Genomic DNA, 24,322 nt, shown 5'->3' with positions numbered 1-24,322 from the left:
TTTGTTAATCGTCCAGAGAGATTTATGTATACTATTTATGAAAGGCTGTGTATTCAACTGTGTAGAGAAATTACTGTGAACTAAGATTTAAGGTTTTTTATTAAAAAATCATACATGTGTCACTTGAGTATATGTTAGCGAACCATTGCTTCCAGCTTATGCCACCTGTAACAGCTATCGTGAGAGGCGTGGGGTAATACCTGCGCCGTTTGCAGCATTTCTTCACGCTGGCGTCCATCAGCAAATCAATGAACGGCTTTGAGTTCCACTCTGGGTTGGAGTGCTCTCTCTCTCTCTCTCTCTCTCTCTCTCTCTCTCTCTCTCTCTCTCTCTCTCTCTCTCTCTCTCTCTCTCCCGACCCTCAGCTTGCACCTGTCTATTCATTCAGTTTGTTGGCGGACTGAATCATGCTACTTGCTCGCCCTCAACATACACTTGTAATCCATATTACTACACCAAGAATTATGGGAAATATCTAACTTACGAACAGTATAACCTGTACAGCAAAGAGTATAAATATATTAATTTAGGTACAGTCAGTCAGTAGCAGTGACAGGGCGTGGTAGACTAGTGCCCCACCGCCCCCCGCAGCATGGCGAGGGAGTCCAGGTGTCGGTGGTAAAAGGCAGGCTCGGTGTCCTCCTCCACGGACAGCAGCGTGCCTGCACCAGGCGACAGATATCGGAACTTTCTAATCATACATACGCTATCATGTAATGACTTATTCACAAGGTTGTTTCAAGACTCCACTCAGGGATCTTATCGATAATCTTACCGGCAATGCTTGCAGTGAGGAAGCAGGCACAGCTGCCGGTGATCATGGCCCGCACCACCACCTTGGCCAGGTCGCCGCGCCTCGAGGGTGCCATGGCCCCGAAGCCTCCCAGGTTGATACCAATGGAACTGATATTACTGAAGCCGCACAAGGCGTATGTCGCGATGATCTCTGCGCGTTTCTAAGAACAATAAAATTTTGCTCAGAGTAAGAAAGCATTTTGTACATGAAAATGAACTCGAACGTTATTTCGAGTCAAGTTACTTTTGACACACACACACACACACACACACACACACACACACACACACAGCCACAACAAACAAGAAGTTGGTCAACAACAATCGTCATAGTCACTTCCTGTCCCCCTTCCCCCAACACTCAGCCGCTACGCGCCGCTGAGACAGAACAAGCTTGCTCCGATTCAAGCCGGAACCATCCGGTGCAAGAGCAATAGCAAATCCAGTTTAGTTAGAATCAACAACGTGTAATCCAGATATTAACATAGCTAGGCGCGGTAATAAAAAAATAAATAAATAAATAAAAAACACGATAACCGAGAAATCGATAACGATAACCTTATCGGCGATAACTGATACTAGATAACGAACGATAAATTTATCGCCCAATAACCGATAACCTGTAAATCGATAAATCCAAAATTCCAATACTAGCGATTACGATATTGATATTTTAAATAAAAAAAATCGATAAATCCAAATTTTTGTTATCTTTATCTTAAAAAACTTAGAAAAATCTTGGGAAAAAAACTTCAAATTCAGTCCTGTCTCTTTACTAATGAAAAACACTGTTATAAGTAAAATAACTACATTTGATTTTGAAAGTTTAAAATTCCAACATGCTCAGGTCCCAAAAACTAAAATAATCGATTATCGCTAGTTTGGAACCAAAAGTATCGATGATACCGATGAATCAAATAATGCAGGAAAAATGATTATTGGATAACCGATATTCCGGCATCGATATTTATCGCGGTAACGCCCACCTTGGTTATTAACAGCTTGTCTTAATTATGTCATGTAAGTACTTCTGTTTTTGTATGAAAATAAACGGACAACAGATAAACGGTATATGTTCATTCATTTATTTATCTATTTATTTATTTTTTTATCTAGATTCCATTTATTCTAAATCTAACTTGTAAATTTTTTATATATTATCAATTATCAGTTGTGTGACTTTTAATTTCAACTATTTCAATCTTATTTTAGTTATGTTTGATGTTTCCTTTAACTATTTCCTATTCATGATGGAATAACTTTTAAATCACTTGTTTTTAAGTTCTCCCTTTTTATACATTTAGTTACCAGTAACGTGTAACTTGTAACTACGGTAGCTATCCATACCTACAGTATTTATAGTATTTGTACGAAATATTGTATATTTTCAGCTTTTGGCTGGTAAATTTGTAATAAACCAGAAATGGATGATGATGATGATGATGATGATGATGATAATGATAATAATAATAATAATAATAATAATAATAATAATAATAATAATAACAATAATAACAACAATAATAATAATAATAATGATAATAATAATAATAATAATAATAGTAGTAATAATAATAATAATAATAATGATGATAATAATAATAATAATAATATTATTATTAATGATAATAATAATAATAATAATAATAATAATAATAATAATAATAATAATAATAATAATAATAATAATAATGATAATAATAATAACAACGACAACAACAAAAACAACAACAACAACGGCAACAATAATAATATTATATAATAATAGTAATAATAATAATAATAATAATAATAACAACAACAGCAACAACAACAACAACAATATTACATAATATGATAATAATAATAATAATAATAATAATAATAATAATAATAATAATAATAATAATAATAATAATAATAATAATAATAATAACGATAATAATAATAATGATAATAATAATGATAATAATAATGATAATGATAATAATAATAATAATAATAATAATAATAATAATAATAATAATAATAATAATAATAATAATAATAATAATAATAATAATAATAATAATAATAATAATAATAATAAAAAATAATAATAATATTATTATTATTATTATTATTATGACTAGTGTTATTAAACACACACACACACACACACACACACACACACACACACACACACACACACACACATACACACACACACACACACACACACACACACACACACACACATACACATACACACACACACACACACCAACAAAGTTATTCTTGTACTGAGACTGTTTCATGTAGTACTATATGAAATACACAATAAGATATCAGACAATTAGATAATATATCAAATAAATGTGTATTGTAAAGGCACTCACGGAGAGCATCCCGGCGTCCCTCATGTCAGCCAGCTTTGAGTACGCCACGAACTCGTTGACGGTGATCTTGAGGCCCACCAGCTCCCCCACCTCGTCACACTTGTCCCACTCCACCCCCATCACCCACGCCAACGGCATGAAAATTACGCCAAACAGACTCTGTCAAGGCAAATCATTGATAAATTTACAGACTCTTCACCTGAGGTTCGTGCGAAAAAGGTTTCTTGGGTGATGAATGTGTTTTGTTTTAGTAATGACTTGCTGACTTGCATATCATCACTTGCCCCAACGCGTCACAGCATTACCGTCCACTGCGTCCTCCACTACGAGCTTACTTCAGAGTGTCCACTCACCTCAAAACAGTCTGTCAGTCAACTGACCAGATGTGAAATGAGCAAACTTCACGAGTCGTAAAGAAGGTGGGAGGAGGACACTCGCTTCCAGATTTCAGAGGTGAGTCACACTGAGTGCAAGAGTTTACTCCTGCACTCCCCTGTACTATGCATGCCCGCATCTGCCTGGCGCCCTATTAAAAGTTACGACGCTAAGTCCACATCCAGCATGCACATACAAAGTCTGTCCATGTTTCATTTGCACTATAAACTTTTAGTAGATTGGACAGTCATTCCGTGTTTATTTTTTTAGTTATAATACTGGCTTATTCTAGTGTAAGTCAGTCACGCAGTGACCTCTCCCTGACACACAGAAACTCAGTTGGCCGAACCCTCGTTTTTACCTGCACACCACTCAGGCTGTCATGACGTGAGAACTTCATATGATGTGGAAATTATTTTGTTTGTTCGGTATACACTGACAGGAACTCATGGTTGGATAATTAAATGTCTGAGAGGTGTTTCCACCATTAACATCATTGTTGTAACCCTACATGCAGCAGTATTTTAGAAGTGAGAAATGAAGAAACAAGAAATGAAGAAACAAGAAATACAGTCATAAGAAATAAAGGAAAAAGAAGAAAAGAAAGAAGAAAAGAAGAAAGAAAAAAAAAGAAGAGAGAAAAATGAAGCAGAGAATAACAAGCCGGCCCCCTCCAGAAAGATAATTCACATCTTCACACCAGATTTCCAGGACAAGGGCACTGAAGAGCACAAACAAGAGGCCAGAACAAGAAGAAGAAGAAGAAGAAGAAGAAGAAGAAGAAGATAGAGGGAATAACACAAGATACTGTAGGCAAAACAACAAACATGAAGCGGGTCATTACTACAGGAAAATGAGGATTAACATGGGTACTGTATCAAGAAGGCGGAACGAGAGGGAAGGCGGAGCACGAACAGAAGAGAGAAAATAAATGACCAGGAAAAATAGGTCAACCTGTGGAATCATATCAACGCCTACATGCACTCCGCCTTAAACCTTGTCTTATTTTCTGATTGGCCAAAGGTAGTCTGTGATTGGTCAAGTGTATTTTCTGGTCAAAAGGTCAAAAGTAGTGTTTCATTGGTCAGAGGTGTATGTATTATCACTCCTAAGGGGCGGGTCATTTTGTAGAGTCGTTAGGTATATTACAGCGTGCAACAGTGGAGTAATTCAGTAGCAGACACAGACAGAGGTTCCAGAGGGCCTGGTCGGAGAGGGGTCGAGATGGACGGAATAACTTAATGTGGAACTTGAGAGAGTAATGCAGTCTAGAAACCAACTATCTTTTAAAAGGAGGAGTAGGATATTTATATGTTGTTGTATGTTTGGTATAATTAGTTTGCATGGTGTACGAAGATTTACTTAATTATAGAATATTTTATGGTAATTGTTGTGATGCTGATATCATGTGTGCTTTTGTAACTGAACATTAGTTGCACAGATTGAATATTAGCTGTGTTTATGAATGTGTTGTTGTCTGTGTTCTTGTTCTTGCACGATGATTGCGTTAAATACTGAATGTGTTGAAGAGGTAGAAAGTGACGCCTTGAACGGACTGAAGATGAATGCGGGTGAGGAATTTTGTCTTGTAAAAAATGTAAATAAATAGTAGTAATTAATCAAAATTTGAAGATGTTTGTGAGTTTCCGGTAGCCTTTAAATACCAAATCCATGCAATGTCTCGGTCACGACATTATGACAGAGGGCTATTAGAATTCAGAATGCACAACACCGCATTCTACAAGGAAAATTGCAAACTGGCGTCATATTAATAAGGTATGTAGTGTAACACCGCCCTCTGCGGCAAACTTTAAAATTAGTCTGACGAAGGCATTGCCCTTTGGCGGTAGATTTATAAACTAGACAGTGTAACATCTGCTGCCTTGTTTAGTCCACATCGTCAAATGCACTGACCCACACCCGACCAGCAAACACAGTGCTCTGTACTCCCGCACTCACCGAGCATTGCGGCCGCCCAACCAAACCTGTAGTAAGTCTCTCACTGTAACAAGGGACCGGTCCACAGGAACCATTTACGATCATAGTGGGCGAGTGTTCTAAGACTGATAACTTCACAACGGTAATTTTATTTTTCTCACCAGTGTCAGCAACAATATTAATAATGGTTCGGCTGAGAATGTCAGGGTCATTGCATTATTACAGAAACTTTTGAATGTTCTAAAACTAACCTCAAGAGAACATGTGTCCTCCTCGTAGCCAACCATCGTGCAACTCCAGTCAAACACGTGGTTAATCAACTCGATGAAGGCCATGAAAGCCACGAGGTTGCCCGCGATGTTGGTCACCAGCGGGATGGCGTTGGTGACTCCCACTGTGGCGGCGTGTAGCATGTTGGCTTCCTTCCTGCACACAAACAAGGGAACTCTTAATGAGGCGAAAAGAACCGAAACATTGACTAGTGATTATAAAGGGCACATCCTAGAGTGACAGAAGCGTAGCCTTGAGTGATAGAGGCACATCCTAGAGTGACAGAGGTACATCCTAGAGCGATAGAAGCACATCTTAGAGTGATAGAAGCACATCTTAGAGTGATAGAGGCACATCCTAGAGTGATAGAAGCACATCCTAGAGTGGTGATGAGAAACACATCCTAGAGTGACAGAGGTACATCCTAGAGTGAGAGACACATCCTAGAGTGATAGTGTATCGGTCTCAACAATTATTATTATCATTATTATTATATATATATATATATATGTATATTCACAATTTCATATATCCATCCCACATGCGTGCGTTCATATATTCATCCCACGTGTGCCCATGGCCAGCCAGTCTGTTCTATCTTAAACCTTTCTCCTTCTCTGTCTCTCAAGAGAATTTCACACCCACTTCCAGTCCTTAGGGAAAACACCTGTGTTCGCTTTGAGTTTTTCCTTCCTGGTCATTGGCTAAAATAACGAGCTCTTCCATTGGTCCTTTCACCTCATTTCATGTCATCTCATTGGTCATTTCTTCTCCCCAAAAACCAAAACGTGATCCACTTAGCTCTGATAAACACAGCCCACATGGTAACGAGCTTTCAATCCCATCTGAGAGTCCAGTTGAGCTCAGAGTTCAGTTCAGTACTCAGTCAGTTCAGTACTCAGTCAGTTCCGTTCAGAGTCAGTCACGAGCAGTCAGTTTCGGTCTCTTACTCAGTTTCGTTCAGTCACAGTCAGTCTTGAGAGACGTTGCTCAGTCATCATTTCATATCACTTCAGAGAGAGAGAGAGAGAACAATCAATCGTCACGTCATAATCTCGCTTTGAATCAAGTGTGTACGCTCTTTCTATTATTAAATCAAGAAGAACTCCCATCATATGCGTCTTTTACTCGCACACACTAACTATATCAACTTATACCCACGACCTCCAAGCTGCCAGAACTACCAAGCTCACTACCGGTCCTCCCCGCTACCAACACCAAGCCCCTCATCTGATCTAGCAGTGGCAAGCATCATCATCTAAACTCAGAACAGTAAAGAAGAGGAGAGGTAAAACATGTTCGATACAGTGGATGATCAGCGGTGGTCAGTCAAGCAGGAAACAACAGAGGCACATCCTAGAGTGACAGAAACACATCCTAGAGTGACAGAGGCACATCCTAGAGTGATAGAGGTACATCCTAGAGCGATAGAGGCACATCCAAGAGCGATAGAGGCACATCCTAGATCGATAGAGGCACATCCTAGAGTGGTGGAGAGAGGCACATCATCCTAGAGTGGTGACAGACACATCCACTCTACAAGGCTAATGAACATCAGCCAGGAACCATCAGCGCCTCACCCTCCCTCTATCTTGATGTTGCCGGCGCTGGTCTTGGACTTCTCAGTCTCGGGATAGAAGAGTTTGGACAGTGCCAGAGCTGCCGGGGCGTTCATGACAGAGGCGGAGATCAGGTGAACGGGATCCACGCCGAAGGAGATGTAGGCGGCGAGGACGGACCCGGCGATGGTGGCGAACCCTCCTGTCAGGACAGCGTGCAGCTCAGACTTGGTCATGTCAGGGATGAAAGGCTTGATGAGCAGCGGCGCCTCCGTCTGTAGGTTGAGGAACGGGAGGATATTCCGTTAGAGAAGACATGGAAAAGTAACTACGATCAGTGTTTTTTATTTTTTTAACCATTTAAGAGATTAACCCTTCCACTGCTACCTGTCACACCTTTCCTAAATCATAAGGCGCTCAGACACTTCTGGTCCTGCAAATCATCTCTACACCTTACGCCGGCTACACCCTAAAAAAATGAATTCTTCCAATTGATTTTCCTTTCTCATAGATACTTAACAGATCTTGTACAATGTTTCTATTATGGGAATTGTTGCACATCGTAGTAAAAGAGTTATTAAACAAGTATTCGGTGACAAGTACAGCTGAGAAAGAATTTTGGTAACGTGCTAGGAACTTCTGTAGCATAAGACAAGCTACTGTGTGTGTGTGTGTGTGTGTGTATGTGTGTGTGTGTGTGTGTGTGTGTGTGTGTGTGTGCTTGCCCCATGACTCACCCTTCAGAATTTCCAGAAGACATAAACAGGACCTGTACCTTTCTTCACCTGATAATATAACATAACAGGACGGACTTGATAACTACTAAGAGAGGTCCAGGACAGCTAGGAACGTACCATGCCCAGGAAGATGTTGGCTGCTGCGTTAACACTCTCACAGGCGGTGGTGCCAATGGTAACCTGCAGGAACCAGCCTAGCTTCATCACTATCGTCTGCATCACGCCGTAGTAGTACAGGATTTGGATGCAGAAACTGAAGAACAAGATCACCGGCAGCGTCTGGCGAGGAGGAGGCCTGTCACTACCCCGAAGTTAACTGTAGTGGCTCACTGCTTATGCCGGAAGAAGCGAAAGGGAAGGGAATGTGGCTCTGTCCTCTACAATGATGCGTAAGATGTTAGCATTACTGATTCATTTCGCTGCCTTATAACTTTCGTCTCTAACATTTTTTTTCTCTAGTCAAGAAAGAGGATAAACAGATTAATTTATTGACCACAAAACCGTATCTGATTAAAAAAAAAAGCACTGTTAAATTCAAAACAAAAGAAATACTTACCTATGCAATATGATTAGCAGCTTTAATGCAGAATTCACATACACACAAAAAAAAGCGTGTAGTTAAACTAAATTAACACTAAAAAGTATAAATTCTATAAAACAAACCTGTGTACATGAAAACATTAATTGATCATTTGTAAAACTCACCCTTTGTAAAAACGAAAGTTATAAAATTAATTGCATAAAACGAAGGTGAATATAGAAGACAGCACACCTGGAAAGCAAATATAGGAGGATCGACGGTGGCCAAGTCCCCGAAGACGAAGGAGGAACCCGCGCTGGTGAAGTTCAGAAAGGTGGCGACCTTGTCTGACATGCACTCAAACACATCCCGGCCGAGTGGCCAGCGCAGGATGAGAAGGCCCAGCACGAATTGCAGCGACACTCCCCAGGCCACGTGTCGCCACCTCACCTGCCGCCAGAGAGAAGCTTTACTAGACACAGTAAGGCAGGACATGGGACTATATTCTGAAACACTTCTCTCTGCACCTCCACTACTTTTAAAAAGCTTTAGTTGAAGTGATTCGAGTTTTTAAGGGTGCTTTTACGTTCTAGTAACAGATTAACAGGATTTTTACATTTTTAACAGGAGAAACACTCTTGAGAACTCGGTTCGTCATCTCTGTGGCCTTGGAAATTTAGTCGTGGTGAGAGAGAGGATCATGACTATAGGAATATAAATCGAACTGGATTACTTTATGAAAATGGTAATACTAGAAAATTTCCTTAAAATCATAATAATTTAAGAATATTAATTGTATTTCCATTAAAGCTTGAACCTGTGAAAGCGGAGCACCACGTGTACAGTAGATCAAGCGATTTAGCGATTTACAGATCTCAGTTAAGTACGTGAGGGAAAGTTGTCCTGGACCTCGTCACGAAACATTTAGATTCAACTGGCATGAACTACTATGATTACTATGTACGTTGCTTTCCAGTAAGTTTGTCCCAGACTAATGACTTGATAAAACGTAATGAGAAGAAAATAAGTTATCCTGTTTGCCTTTGCTTATCTACCTTGTTTTCATATGATCTTCTATGACTAAAGCAGATAATAACGGATGTTGTCCTACCTTAGTTCACACACCCTGCTGTCTCACCTTGAGCGGGGCGGCGGAGAAGATGAACCCAAGGAGCAGCACGGACACCACGCCGCATAGGGACTGAAGGCGAATCATCTCACCTTGCACGTCCACCCCGATGAAGGTAAGGGCGCCCGCCACCAGCACAACGAAGGCGACCCACGGCACCCACCTGTTGCAATGCTGGCGTCACCTACGTATCACCATCTTCTTCCCTGTGTGTGTGTGTGTGTGTGTGTGTGTGTGTGTGTGTGTGTGTTTTCGTGCAGGGTACGTTTCGTCCTTAGCAACCATACAAGTTTGTAATGTGGATCTATATCAGACCCTGTTCCATTCACACGCTGACAACACCATCTGGGGGAAGGGAGTCGCCTACGGACATGATACTCAGATGCTTTTCAGTTCGCTGTCAATAGTAAATCATAAAAGCAGCTGCCCTTAAAGGATGGAAATAGACCGGCTATATCTACTGACATGATTTTCTTACGACATACAGCTCTTTGTTAATGGTACAATACAAAGAGTCGTTATACTTAATGTCCTAACCGCTCAGCCAGGTATATTGGTTCCGCGTTTCGGAACGTACGTAAGGTTAAGGATGTTCGGAAACTAAGATTCATCTTTTAGAAGCAATAGACCATAACTCATCCAAGTCCCTAATATTATCAAGCATGCAATATAATTCAATGACTACATAAAAGGGGAACACTTAATTTTAGTGTTCAAGGCAAATAATGAAAAAAGATAGTCGACTCTGTTTATCCATCAATGTAGGCACTCTAATGACACTTGGAAAACTTGGTATTGTTTCAATAATGTAACAAAATTTCTCTTCTTTATCCTTTCCCGTTTAGGTAAGGGTTGTAGGCCTATTAGCTTTCTATTTTGTTTAGGTTTAACCTCTCCAGGACAAAGCATAGTTTGTGTGTTGTTTTCTCTTCCGCCAATAGGAACCCTCACGATAAAATAGTACGAGTACGTATGTTCGTGAGTTGGCGTAACGGAACCTGGGTGGTTCACATCGTACGGCTGGGAGCTCTGTCGTTTTCTCCCTCTCTCCAAGAAATGTGGTCTTTTTAGTTTTTTGATGCTTTTTACTTTTTCTGGTGTTAACGGTCTGGAGATGGGATTCCTGTGACTCCCAAACGTAAGTAATCAAAAAGAAGCTCAAAATGTTGCCAGTAATGTGCCTCTACACCTCCCTATATTTACGAGTATCTATATATCTATCTTTTTATATTTCTATCTGTCATATATCTGTCTGTCTATCTATTTATTTATGTCTGTCTATTTAAGGAGCGTTTTTTTTTTTCAATTTTCATGGGTTCCTTAATATGCGTATATCGTTTACCACTTACCATTTAATTGTTAACTAGTACAGGATTTATTGTTTCATTTAAGTAATCTTCGGCGATGTAACTGACCTAAAGTAAGATTATAAGCAATCTTAAATATTTAGCTACCCGATCACTTTTAGTACATTTTCCTCTCTCATAGGTACTTAACAGATCTTGTACAGTGTTTCTATTGTTGTGAATTGCTGCACATCGCAGTAAACCGACAAAAAAATTTGGTAAGGTAGCGTCTGAATTACACTTTAAACTTGTACCAAACCATTTCATTAAAAGTGAGGGGAAGCCACAGCAGTGCGAGGGTTGATGGAGGTGAACACGGTACAACATTCTCCATTGAGTGACTTACCTGACTCGCACGAGATTGTCCCCCAAGGCACTAAGCGGCACGACCAGCTTTTCGTTGAGTGTCTTCCCGAAAAATGCCTTGATGATCTGCAAGTACAGGCATGAATAGGATCCCAGTGTAAAAAGTGTAAAGAGTCAATAGGATGAAGTATAAAAAGTAATTCTATTCACTTATGCTTGAGTATGGGTTATGTGAGGTACTTATAGAGCCTAAACTCGTAAACCCATTACTAAACAACCCGTTGCTTCAAAAAGTGCCTTGATGGTCTGCAAGTACTGATCAAAACATTATCAAGTTTACAAGTTATTCTATCTACTTATGCTTGAGTTTGGATTATATGAGATACTTATAGAGCATAAACTCGTAAACTAATATTAGTAAAGAACACATAGCTTAAAAATTGCAGGACAGATGCAGAAGCTTCAAGTGATAATTATTCCCTATAGACCGTAACTGAGAAGGAAAGGGTTCACTTGATAGCCAATTCCCAAATACAGTCAAAGAAAACGATTGATGAAGTCAAGGCATCGCAGCATCAGATCATAAGGCGAGTTCAGAGGCAAGCGTGGCAGTATTGGTGCACCTGATTTCCTCACCAGGTAGTAAAGCATCATGATGAAGAGGATGCCCGTGATCACAATCAGCAGGCCCTCCGCGTCACACCAGAAACTCGCCTCCTGCGAATACGAAAACAACACTTGAATGAAGCCACCGTTAGGACGTCAGCCAGTTGTTGACTACATAATGATGATACAAATGAATGGAGACAGACATGTGCACACCGATACTGAGAAGATGTACACAGCAAAACAGCACTGAGTGAAGCCGCTGTTATGACGTCTACTACTTGTTGACTTGAAGAGCAGTACAGAGCGATGATACAAATAAGCGGAGATGAAATACTCTGATACGGTAAAGATGTAAACAGCAAGACAACATTGCATGGAATACTATTATAGCATCAATTTTTTGCTGAGTAAAATAATTATTGATGTGCGGAAAAAAGTCCACGCCAAGAGAAACCCGTGCTACAACGAACATGGTATTCAGTCACTTAGGCAAAAGAATGTGGTTGAGATAGGATAATATTTTATAAGATTTCAAAAATAAAATAATGAATAAAACTACAGTAAAAATCATCTACAAACAAGCAGGATCAAAATACACGAATGCCGTTAAGATAAGGGATTCAGACACTACTGTAAGGTAAACAAATTTAGTTCAAATAGGATAAAAAATCATAAGGTTTCAATGGAGTACGTAATTTTCTTTAATGAAAACTACAGCACGAAGACTGTGCAAACAGATAGGGACAAGATCCATACTATGAAGGAACAAACATCTAGAATTAAGACATTAAGGAAAGAGAATGCAGCTGGAATAGGGTAACTGATGGCAACATGAGAAGGATAAAATAAAAAAAAAAGGTAGAAGTATGCGATGTTTATAAATACCTCGACTATATTGCTGATGAGGAGGGCACATATGACGAAGGCGGCGTAGGCGACGGTGACGATGAAGGCGATGATGGAACCCTGCCACTTGGAGAGTCCGGCTGTCTGTATCCTCACACAAGCAGGGGGACAGGGCGAGACTTAATCATAGTTATAGTAATAATAATAATAATTAAAATAATAATAATAATAATAATAATAATAATAATAATAATAATAATAATAATAATAATAATAATAATAATAATAATAGTATCATCACCAACAATAACAAGAGCGAGAATATAAAGACAGTAACAACAACAGCAACAACAACAACAGTTACTATTATTATTACCATTACTACTACTACTTCCACTACTACTACTACTACTACTACTACTACTGTTATTGACATCATCGTTACTATTATTATCAATATTATGTTACACTTTCGGCAATTTATTCGCTTATTAATTGGATTTCCTCCTGGTACCCCCTGCCTGCCTCTCTGCTGTCACTACCTTGCTTTTCACGAAGGACTGGTTGAAGATGAAGGCTAACAGGCTGTGGTCTTCCTCCTGTGGCTCGGGGTCGTGATCCTTAGAGACGCCTTCCTCATTCTGAAGATATCATAGTGGAGATGAGTTACGTGTGTCTGTACTATCATTTGAAGGTGATTCGCCATAGTTTGCATTGTATTATTATTTATGACGACAACTAAGGAAATAGTAGAATAGGAGATAAATTGCCCGTAAAAAGTTTAAATCACCAAGATGAAACAAAATATACACTAGAGTACTAAAAGAATGCAAAGAGCTTTTTAATGAACTATTGTTTAATATTTTTAGAAAATCATCAGCTTCAGGAGAGGTGCCAATAATGTGGAGGCAAGCGAATGTTAACGTTTTATATACTTCTTTAAAAGAAGGTATATAAAACGTTAGTATCGAATTACCAGCCACTCAGCTTAACTTCAAATTATTGTAGATAAAATAATGGAGTCGGTAATTGTGGGGAACATTTAGGGATCGTTTATACAAGCATGGCTTCACAAAGGGGAAGTCATGTCTCACGAACATGTTGAGTTTTCATGGTAAAATCTACGAGGCACCAGGTAATGGGAGTAGTTACAAAATAATATCCCTGGACTTAGTAAGGCATCCGATCAGAGGCTCTTGTACAAGGTTAGGGCACATGGGATTGATGGAAAAGTGTTAGGCTGGATAGGGTCATGGTGATGCGACAGGTGACAGAGTTATACATATAATTAATGGTTATAAGTCCTAGAGGGGTCATGTGATTAGTGGAATGCCACAGGGCTCAGTTTTAGGATCATTATTATCTCTAGTATATATTAATGATCTAGATAATGAGATTAGAAGTGATAGTAAATTTGTGGACAACACAAATATAGGTAGATTAAGTCGGATTCGGTTGCCATTGCTTTGCAGACAGACTTAGATAATATGATGGACGAATAGACGGATAGTTGGCAAATGTAATTCAATATCAGCAATTGTAAAGCGTGGATAGAAGAAACCCACACAATATGTTCACAATAAAGAACGAGACTTTAGTAAGATCAAAATCGAAAAAGATTAGGTAGTTATGATTAGCTCTGATCTCCGTCAGAGAAAACAATGAACAATGCACAGTGGCCAGAAATAAAGTGAATAGTGTGTTAGGATTCATCTTTAGGAGTGTTAAAAGTAGAAATCCCGAAGTAATGTTAAAGTTATATTAGTCGCTGGTGAAATCTCATCTAGATTATGCTGTGTAGTTCTGGTAACGTAGAATCAGTGCAAAGAAGAATGACTAGAATGTTACAGGTGATGAAGAGTACGTAGTCCTTACGAAAGGAGAAGAAAGGTTTTAAATTTGCATTCCTTAGAAAGATGTAGGTTAAGAGGGATCTGATTTTGACAAACAAAATTCACACACACACACACACACACACACACACACATATATATATATATATATATATATATATATATATATATATATATATATATATATATATATATATATATATATATATATATATATATATATATATATATATATATATATATATATATATATATATATATATATAATTTTTTTATGCAACAAAAAAAAAAAGTATAAAAAAGACCCATACAATGCTAGGTCCAGAGAATTCCAAATAGAAAAAAAATCAAATAATGGAGAATAAGTGTCTTGAAACTTGATTGGGTTCAAGTCATAGGAAGGAGGAAATACAGAAGCAAGCAGGGAGTTCCAGAGTTTACTAAAGAAAGGGATCTAGAGAAAGGGATGAATGTTTGGGAATACTGGTTACCTCTTGCATTAGAGATGGACAGAACAGGAATGAGAGAAAAAAGAAAGTCTTGTGCAGCGAGGCCACTGAAGGAGGAGAGGCATATAGTTAGCAAGAACAGAAGAGCAGTTAGCGTGAAAATAAAGGTAGAAGATAGCAAGAGATGAAACATTGCGGCGATGAGAAAGAGGCTGAAGACAGTCAGTTAGTGGAGAGGAATTGATAAGACGAAAAGCTATTGATTCCACCCTGTCTAGAGGAGCAGTATGAGTGCAATCCCCCCACATATGTGAAACATACTCCATACATGGACAGACAAGGCTCCAGTACAGAGTTAGCAGCTGGGGATGAGAAAAACTGGCGGAGACGACTCAGAACGCCTAACTTTATAGAAGCTGTCTTAGCAAGATATGAGATGTGAAGTTTCCAGTTTAGATTACAGGTAAAGGACATATCGAGGACGTTCAGTGTAGAAGAGGGGGACAGTTGAGTGTCATTTAAGAAGAGGTAATAATTATCTCTAAGGTTGTGTCGAGTTGATAGATGGAGGAACTGAGTTTTTGAGGCATTGAACATTACAAAGTTTGCTCTGCCCCAATCAGAAATTTTAGAGAGATCAGAAGTCAGGGGTTCTGTGGCTTCCCTGCGTGAGCTGTTTACTTCCTGAAGGGTTGGACGTCTACGAAAAGACGTGGAAAAGTACAGGGTGGTATCATCAGCGTAGGAGTGGATAGGACAAGAAGTCTGGTTTAGAAGATCATTAATGAATAATAGGAGGAAAGTAGGTGACACGACAGAACTCTGAGGGACACTACTATTAATAGACTTAGGAGAACCGTGACCGTCTACCACAGCAGCAATACAACGGTCAGAAAAGAAACTTGAGATGAAGTTACAGAGAGAAGGAGAGAAGCTGTAGGACAGGTTGTACCAAACTCTACCGAAAGGTTTTAATATGTCTAAGGCAACAGCAAAAGTTTCACCAAAATCCCTAAAATAGGATGAGCAAAACTTGATAAAGGAAGCCAGATCACCAGTAGAGCGGCCTCGACGGAACCCATATTAGTGATCAGACAGGGGTTCTCAAACTTTTGCAAGCTGGGCGTCCCCAAAAAGTTGTTTCAATGCAGCGGGGACCCCCCATCCTTCCTGCGCCACCCACCCATCCCCCTCCCCAACTATGCCACCATAGATAGATAGATAGATAGATAGATAGATAGATAGATAGATATAATAAGATGAATAGATAGATAGATAGATCGATAAATGCATCTCCTTTGTACTAATAGTCAGTGAGTCCGAGATTTTCCGTGATTTTTTCCACTCCCGTCCTATGCTCTTCCCCCTCCCCACCATAGATAGAAAGATAGATTTTCCCCCTCCCGTCCTATGCTCGCTTCCCTCCCCTCCTCCCGAGAGTGTCTGTGCCAACCCAGGGGGCGCGTCCCCTGGGTTTGCCTTGACGAAATCCATACTGGCGATCAGATAAAAGGTTGTAAAGTGATTAAGAATTTTCCTGTTGAGGATAGATTCAAAAACTTTAGATAGGTAGGCAGGAAATTAAAGCAATAGGACGGTAGTCTGAGGGTTTAGAACGGTCACCCTTTTTAGAAACAGGCTGAATGAAGGCAAACTTCCATCAAGAAGGAAAGGTAGATGTTGACAGACAGAGTTGAAAGAGTTTGACTATGCAAGGTGCAAGCACGGAGGCACAGTATCAGAGGACAATAGGAGGGACCCCATCAGGTCCATAAGCCTTCCGAGGACTAAGGCCAGCGAGGGCATGGAAAACATCACTGCGAAGAATCTTAATGAGTAGCATGAAGTAGCCGTAGGGTGGAGGAGAGGGAGGAACAAGCCCAGAATCATCCAAGGTGGAGTTTTCAGCAAAGGTCTGGGCAAAGAACTCAGCTTTAGAAATAGATGAGATGGCAGTAGTGCCATCAGATTGAAATAAAGGAGGGAGAGATGAAGAAGCAAAGTTATTGAAAATGTTTTTGGCTAGGTGCCAAAATAACGAGAAGAGTTAGATTTTGAAGGATTTTGATAGTTTCTATTAATGAATTATTTTTTTTTTTTTTTTTTTTTACAGACTTGGCATGATTCCTGGCAGAAATATAAAGTGCATAGGATTAAGGTAATGGAAGGCTCAGGTACCCTTTGTGGGCCATCTCTCTCTCATGTATAGCACGCGAACAAGCTGTGTTAAATCAAGTTTTGGAAGGTTTAGGGCGAGAGAAAGAGTGAGGAATGTACTCCTCCATGCCAAACATTATCACCTCTGTTATGAACTCAGCACACAGAGTCGAGCCTGTGACACGGAAGCAGTAGTAATTTCATGGAAAATCAGCATAATACTTCCTCAAGTCCTCTCAATTAATAGAAGCGAAACGTCAGAGGCACCCCCGCTTTGGGGGACCCTGAAGAGGGATAGAGCGGTAGGACAAGGTACAGATACGAGGTTGTGATTGGAGGAGCCCAACGGAGAAGAGAGGGTAACAGCATAAGCAGAAGGACTGCAGGTGAGGAAAAGGTCAAGAATATTGGTCGTATCTCCAAGACGGTCAGGAATACGAATAGGGTGTTGCACCAATTGCTCTAGGCTGTGGAGGATAGCAAAGTTAAAGGCTTGTTCGCCAGGATGGTTAGTGAAAGGAGAAGAAAGCCAAAGCTGGTGGTGAACATTGAAGTCTCCAATAATGGAGATCTCCGGGAAAGGAAAGAGAATCAAGATGTGCTCCACTTTGGAAGTTAAGTAGTCAAAGGTTCAAGCTTCATAAAGTTAAATTTGGAAAAGGGATAGGAAGCAATTGGTTCTTAAATAGTGCAGCAGATGAATGGAATGGACTGAATGATCAAGTATTAGGGCTGAGTCATTAGGGAGCTTGAAAGAAGATTAGACAATTTATGAATGAGGATGACAGGCGAAAATAGGTACTAGGTATGCTTCATACAAAGACTGACACGTGTAGATCTGACGTCTTCTTGCAGCTTCCCTTAATAGCTTGTGTTCTTCTTATGAAAGATGGTTTTATTTCAGGGAGTTGAAGAAAGGGAACAGTCTGGCTGATTCACTGATTCCATTATAACTTGACAATAAAAGGTGATATAGATTAAATTATAACCCAGCAAGTCATATCATGACGGTCAAAGTTAAGTTGCAATAAAGAAGAGGAAGAGAAGAATTGCTCACCACCTGTGTGGTGGAGGTGATGGTGGGGCTTTTCCGTCTGGCCTTGTGGCTGTCGGTGAAGGCGGGGTTGTCGTGGCCCTGCTGCTGCGGCGCCACCTCGTTCATCACCGTCATGGCCACGTTTGTCTTCACCTTGCCATCTGTTGTTTCCACGTCAGTCATCTTGAGAGTCTATCGGTCATATGGCTGAAAGGAAAATAAGGATTATGGTGCAAAATGTCATCGTATTAAGTACTTCATGATGCTGTGAGTATATTAACAGCCATTTATAATTAAATAAAATGTTGCAAAATCTTTCTCTTTATAAGAAATAAAATCTTGTCCTGAATTTCGATGCGCAGATTAGCAAAGTAAAGAGTGCCGCAAATTTTGTGTTTAAAAAGTGCAAGAGAAGAAAGCAATGTACCTCACAGCAATGACGGACGTGTGATGCGCTAATACTATACTTCTCTTATGTACTGATCTTTGCGTAGACATCTATTAAAAAACACAAGTACAGTGGGCAACAGGAGGAACGCTCTTCACTGTGAATACGAAACTCCAGCAGCGGGGGCGGGCACAATCACACGCTCCGCCGCCACTAGAGGGGGCATGGGATCTTACCTCCACCGTTATTGATCTCAAGGTTAATTATGAATCATAAGAAGCTTGGCAGTAGGCACTGAGTCACGTGATTTACGCTTTTCAGCGTTCAAATATCATATATTGTTACTCTTTTCCATTAACTGATGGCAAAACTAAGTCATGATTTGGTGTAAGCATGAACTATCCCGCAATATAATCTTCAGACTGTGTGATCTTGTAATTTTCCATGAGTACGAGTGGTTGGCAAAAGGATTAATCTATATTAGGAGTTCCGAGCAGAGTCTTGGCTGCAGCTTTGATCAATACCTTCTAGTTAATATCTGGGAAGATAAAGATTTTCCTGTGCCATGGTTTTATCTTATCTCATACTTTTACTGGCGTTGTGTAAGACAGTACCCAGATAAATAAAGGAGCGCACACCCTTTCTTATCATCACACCAATGTATCATATGGGCCAGCAGGACTCAGTGACTTCATCCGTGTGAAATACAAAGCAAAATTTGTCCTGCAGCTGATAATTACACGTAGGGAATCATGAATATCTCAGAGTATCGTCGGAATTCAATGTACAAGGGGTCGCCGGGAGACTGCACAACAACACAGTTTTTTTTTTTTTTTTTTTTTTATTGAAGAACTACCCTAAGATGAGATAAAACCATCCAAACACACCAGAACCACCACACTGACCAGAAAATTAATCAAACAAAATAGATAAATACATATGTAAATAGATAAAATACAAATAGATAAGTGAATAAATAAGTGAATAACTAAATGAATAAATAGATGAATAAATAGAATGTTTGATCTCACTAACTGATAAACAAAATGCAACCATATTATAAATATACACTTACTTTCTTGCGGATTAAAAAAAAAAAAATGTGAAACCGGGACTGCATGAGTGAATTATTAATAATCTAATGATCACATTGTAGGCAGGCAAACACGCTGCTTGGATTGCTACACATCTCCAGCAATATGTGTTTAAAATAAATGGAGGAGGTGGAGTTAGATCATGAGTATAGCTGCGTGTCACTTCCGTCTGGCCACTTTCCTTCGCGTTTCATGAACACCGTGAAGAAGTTTACTCAACTCTTTAGTGACGAAAGTAAGGACGAGCTCTTAAGGAGGAGCACAAAAGGAGTTTATTCAACTCTATATGGACCAATAAGTTCTTCAACAAAATTCTGCCCTTTATAGAACATATGTACGTTTTTTATTCACATGGTACGAACATATCGCACAGACACTCCATTAAGATTTCAAAATTATCAGCATTAAAAAAAGAGGTAAGATTCCCGGCAACAATTAATTCACAATCTTTAATCTAATCGCCAAGGTGGACTTGAACTCTTTCAAAAGGAAGATTTCAAGGTACTTATCTTCCAATTTCCGTTGATTCTTTTTTTACCTCGCTTTCGGGACTGAGACTTAAGTGGCCCTTTCTTCTAACATTCTGTTGCCCTTGGACAGTGCCCCCTTAAAAAACGAAAAAAAAAACGAAAAAAAAAAAAACGGTGCAGATGAATATTATGAATTTGTTGATAACCCCCTACCAACTCTACTGACCTTCACTCACATTGCTGATCGTTCTCGTGCCCTTTACTAACAATTTTTGGTTGAAAGTTTAGAGCACAAGTCTTCTTTGACTAGCATCCTTAAGGGCAGGCGTCCTATATGATGTTCGCAAATTTCTCTCTCCTTCAAACGATCAGTTTATTCAGGGCCATATCCGATACTGAATGGAATATGCTAGCCTTTCATTCACAGGGCGCGCCACCCACACTACACTTGTGATAGGGCATTCAGGGACTGTTTGTCTCAGCAGTATCTCTCCTTTAACGCTCTAGTGACCCAAGAGAACAATTAGTTTCTCGTCTAAAAACATAATCTCTTACCATTCACACTACACGGATTTTGTACACTTAAACAGTCTTAAACTAGATAGATATCATTACTCATACGCCAGCCTGTGAGTCGCCATCAGGGAGGGACCATACCCTCAGCCTCACCCTCAGGCTACACCACCCACACTGTGATGGGATGTGGTGCCCTGATACTTCGAATATCCGATCAAACTTATTCTTTGAAATTACTTTGCTGTTCTGACATTGCTTCTCTGAACGTAAACGGGAAGAAAAATATTGTAAATGAAACAGAATAAATTTGTTTTATTAATGAAACTATTGTTCATGAAAGTAAAAGAAGACTTAATGACCTAATACCATATTCTCTGAAGCAGGCTGTCATAGGAAGTATGAACAATGAAGAGCAGTAGACACAAGGAATATGAAACTCTTTTATCTTTCATTGTTGTTTTAATGGCCGCTGTATTCTTCACCGCTGTACTCCACCGCTACTCCCAGGGCCTCGCCACACACCTCTTGTCATTCATTCCTACTCCTATTCCGAAAATTACTTGCTTGTTTTATATATATATATATATATATATATATATATATATATATATATATATATATATATATATATATATATATATATATATATATATATATATATATATATATATATATATATATATATCAAGCAAGTCATTTTCGGAATAGGAGTAAGAATGAGAGAGAGAGAGAGAGAGAGAGAGAGAGAGAGAGAGAGAGAGAGAGAGAGAGAGAGAGAGAGAGAGAGAGAGAGAGAGAGAGAGAGAGAGAGAGAGAATGTTCTTCATTTCTACACTAATTATTGACTTTCCTTTCAAAAAAAAAAAAAAAAAATCTGCTGACCCGATATTTTCGGACTACTAACATCTGTCAAGGGTAAAAACGATTCTAAGCCATATAGAAGTATGCTTAATCTCACAGAAGTGATGTCGACATGTTAAGATATCATGGCAGAGTGATAACACTGATTGGTCTACTGAGATAACCGGTTTTCATAATAACATAGTTCAAGATACTATTAGGCATGAAAAAATTCTTTACCCGAGGTGAATAGTTATCCGGAGTGTGTGGGCGCCCCTCGCGTGGGGCAGAGGCGTGGAGGCGTGAATAGTGTTGTTAAAACTCGGTATTTCTCTTCAGTATGTTATGAACGAGAAAATGAAAAAGAACAACTCTCTGCATACATCTTTGTTTCCGTCAAAACTCATTATATAATGATAAATAATTTACCTTATAGCTCATTCTCAGCAATAACTATTGCCATCACCAACACCATAACCACCACCATCACTTCCATCATCATCATCATCATCATCATGCTCTATGTCTCTATTGCATGACAGAAGCCTCCCAATTTTTCCTATTCATTTTCATCAGCTGCTCGTCTATGCTGTGCTGTCCCCCGCTCCCAACCCAAGCTATTCTTTTTTATCTTTCCAGTTCCCTGCCTTTCTTTATTATTACTGGGTCTTCATTCTCTTGCAGTCGACAATACCAGATCCAATCCCACAAAAATAAAATAAAAAAAAAATATATATATATATATATATATATATCGGAAGATCATTAAGGAAGATATATTTGAGAGGCCCTGCGTTATGTGACAGGCAATATATATATATATATATATATATATATATATATATATATATATATATATATATATATATATATATATATATATATATATATATATATATATACACTGCTAAACTGACGGCAATTGTGTGTGTGTGTGTGTGTGTGTGTGTGTGTGTGTTATGAGGACAATTGCCGTCAGTTTACCAGTAGCCAAGAAGGATGATCAATAAACTGGCCAGTAATGTTTTCTGTTGGAAGCAAGCAATCATTTTACAACAAAGCCGACCTAGGCCCGCACTGCGCCTGAGTCCTGGCTGTGTTAGGCGATATGGTTCCTTCATTTCTTATGGCGGATTCCATATAAACAACAGCAATCTACATCAGCAGTCTTTTTATTTTATTTGTCACGAATATGAACCAAGTAAAAAAAAAAGAAAGAAAGAGAAGCTGATGTTAAAAAGGATTCCACACACAATGTCGCTCTAAAAAATGAACAGGGTAGCGGAACCAAGAAAGATGACCGTTTTACTCCGAGGTGTCTCGATACCTCTCTCTCTTTACCACCGTCCAGTGACCACCATCAGCACTTCAAGCACCACGAATCCCTGCCATAGGTGAAAACTAGTGAACGGCGTCCCAGAAGGAAAAGTACACTGACACGATACATTGATCGGAGCTACAGCCTGATTGACTGTTGCCGCTACTCGTCTATGGAGAGCCGTTCAAGGTTGCTGCATTAACTCTTATTTCTACCCTCTGCCTACTCGTTCACTATGCACACATCACATTATTAACCACGACGCATTTAACAAAGTATTTGTAAAATGTATTTATTCTGTGGCATCCTTGAAAATTCCATCTGGTTTTCAGTGCTATATAGTATCGATTCTTTTCAGGCCAGTTACAGTTGGAGGGATGGGTAGATGAGGAGGAACTTTCCATTGTGCTACTCTTTGTCTCGTGCAAAGTAGTGTAAACGAACACCATGGCAAGGACATAAGAGTCTTAACGTTTTTTTCGTCACTCATTGCAGCGCCGAGCAATTCAGCTCTCAGAGATGATCATTTCGGCCTAGAAACACAAATATTCCTGAGATTCCTGTTTCGAAGAGATAGAGTCACAGGTACCAATAATCTCTATCGATGTGTCTGTCCTGCATGTCACTCAGCACTGCATGACACATCGCTTCGCCTGTCATGCGTGACGAACTGATCCGCCACAACTGTCACACACGATCGTATATCTCATCAGTGTTTTCGTTTTTTTTTTTTCTTCTATCGCCTTTTGTGAAATTTTTTTTTTCTATATCGTATCTAGTGGTGCATAAAGATGATAATGCAAGTTTGCCGTTTTATCTTTTGCTCTTATTTTCTTCTAGTTTATTTGAAACTGTCCACAGTATTTCCTAGAGGCGAAGGACAAATTACATTGTATAGTTTTTCAAACAGTGTTGGAGCCAACACCTTTTCCTTGAAATATTTCTTTATTCTCCTCCTTGAAAATTAATAAATCGATAAATCTATATTTTCTGTATGGATGAAGGAGCATTTTCTGAATAAGTAGGACATATTACACAGTATTGTTCGTCAGTTCCAGCCAGCAACACTTTTCTATTTTCTTTTCTTTTTATCGTAAAAGAATATTAGTAAACCGACGAATCACACTCGTATTTCAATTTGTCTTCCTTATTCTCCACTCTCTTTAAAAGAGTGTCGATAAATTATATCCGTGTCTCGATTCCATTTTTCTTCTGTGGTGAAGGGATCGTATACGAGTGAGAAGGATGTGAAAGAGAAGGAAAAGGGAGAAGGAGGGAGGAGGAGGAGGAGGAGGAGAAAGAGAAGGAAAAATAAGGAGTAAGAAGAGAAGACACCTCACCTCTTTCTTCTGCAGTAGCTCACTACTTCTGACACACCTTGCCCCCATCCCGCTTATCTCCGTCCACCCCACAC

General features: G+C 39.3%; 2 protein-coding genes across 5 annotated transcripts in view; one reads left to right on the top strand and one right to left on the bottom strand.

Annotated features, from left to right (window-relative positions):
• LOC135101253 (uncharacterized) overlaps window positions 1–120 on the top strand; it is a 10,524-nt gene extending 10,404 nt beyond the window's left edge. The window contains exon 5 of the mRNA XM_064004941.1: window positions 1–120. This exon is cut by the window's left edge and continues 586 nt beyond it. The gene's annotated coding sequence lies outside the window, so the exon portion shown is untranslated.
• On the bottom strand, window positions 84–24,322 carry LOC135101254 (sodium/nucleoside cotransporter 2-like). Of its 4 annotated transcripts, none has more exons than XM_064004942.1 (14): window positions 24,249–24,322; window positions 18,304–18,489; window positions 13,330–13,428; window positions 12,827–12,931; window positions 11,969–12,049; window positions 11,373–11,458; window positions 9,690–9,843; window positions 8,804–9,001; window positions 8,149–8,310; window positions 7,316–7,569; window positions 5,717–5,891; window positions 3,153–3,311; window positions 776–956; window positions 84–662 (listed from the first exon to the last, which is right to left on the bottom strand). In XM_064004942.1, the coding sequence occupies exons 2-14, from the start codon at window positions 18,463–18,465 to the stop codon at window positions 568–570; spliced, it is 1,911 nt and encodes a 636-aa protein (XP_063861012.1). In that variant the 5' UTR covers window positions 18,466–18,489; window positions 24,249–24,322; the 3' UTR covers window positions 84–567. The 4 variants fall into 4 exon arrangements, with proteins under 4 accessions (XP_063861012.1, XP_063861015.1, XP_063861014.1 ...); XM_064004945.1 differs by having other exon boundaries at window positions 18,307–18,489; XM_064004944.1 differs by lacking the exon at window positions 24,249–24,322 and adding an exon at window positions 23,498–23,586.

Source organism: Scylla paramamosain, chromosome 6, assembly GCF_035594125.1.
Source record: "Scylla paramamosain isolate STU-SP2022 chromosome 6, ASM3559412v1, whole genome shotgun sequence".
NCBI lineage: Eukaryota > Metazoa > Arthropoda > Malacostraca > Decapoda > Portunidae > Scylla > Scylla paramamosain.
This window is presented reverse-complemented; position numbering and strand designations above follow the sequence as displayed.

What these genes read in the sequence shown, in the direction of transcription:
- LOC135101254 (XM_064004942.1), bottom strand. Translation starts at nt 18,465, where the DNA reads ATGACTGACGTGGAAACAACAGATGGCAAGGTGAAGACAAACGTGGCC. An exon ending in TCACCTCCACCACACAGGTG is followed by an intron (nt 13,429 to 18,303) that starts GTGAGCAATTCT and finishes TGATATCTTCAG; the next exon opens with AATGAGGAAGGCGTCTCTAA. An exon ending in CCTCACTGCAAGCATTGCCG is followed by an intron (nt 663 to 775) that starts GTAAGATTATCG and finishes CGCCTGGTGCAG; the next exon opens with GCACGCTGCTGTCCGTGGAG.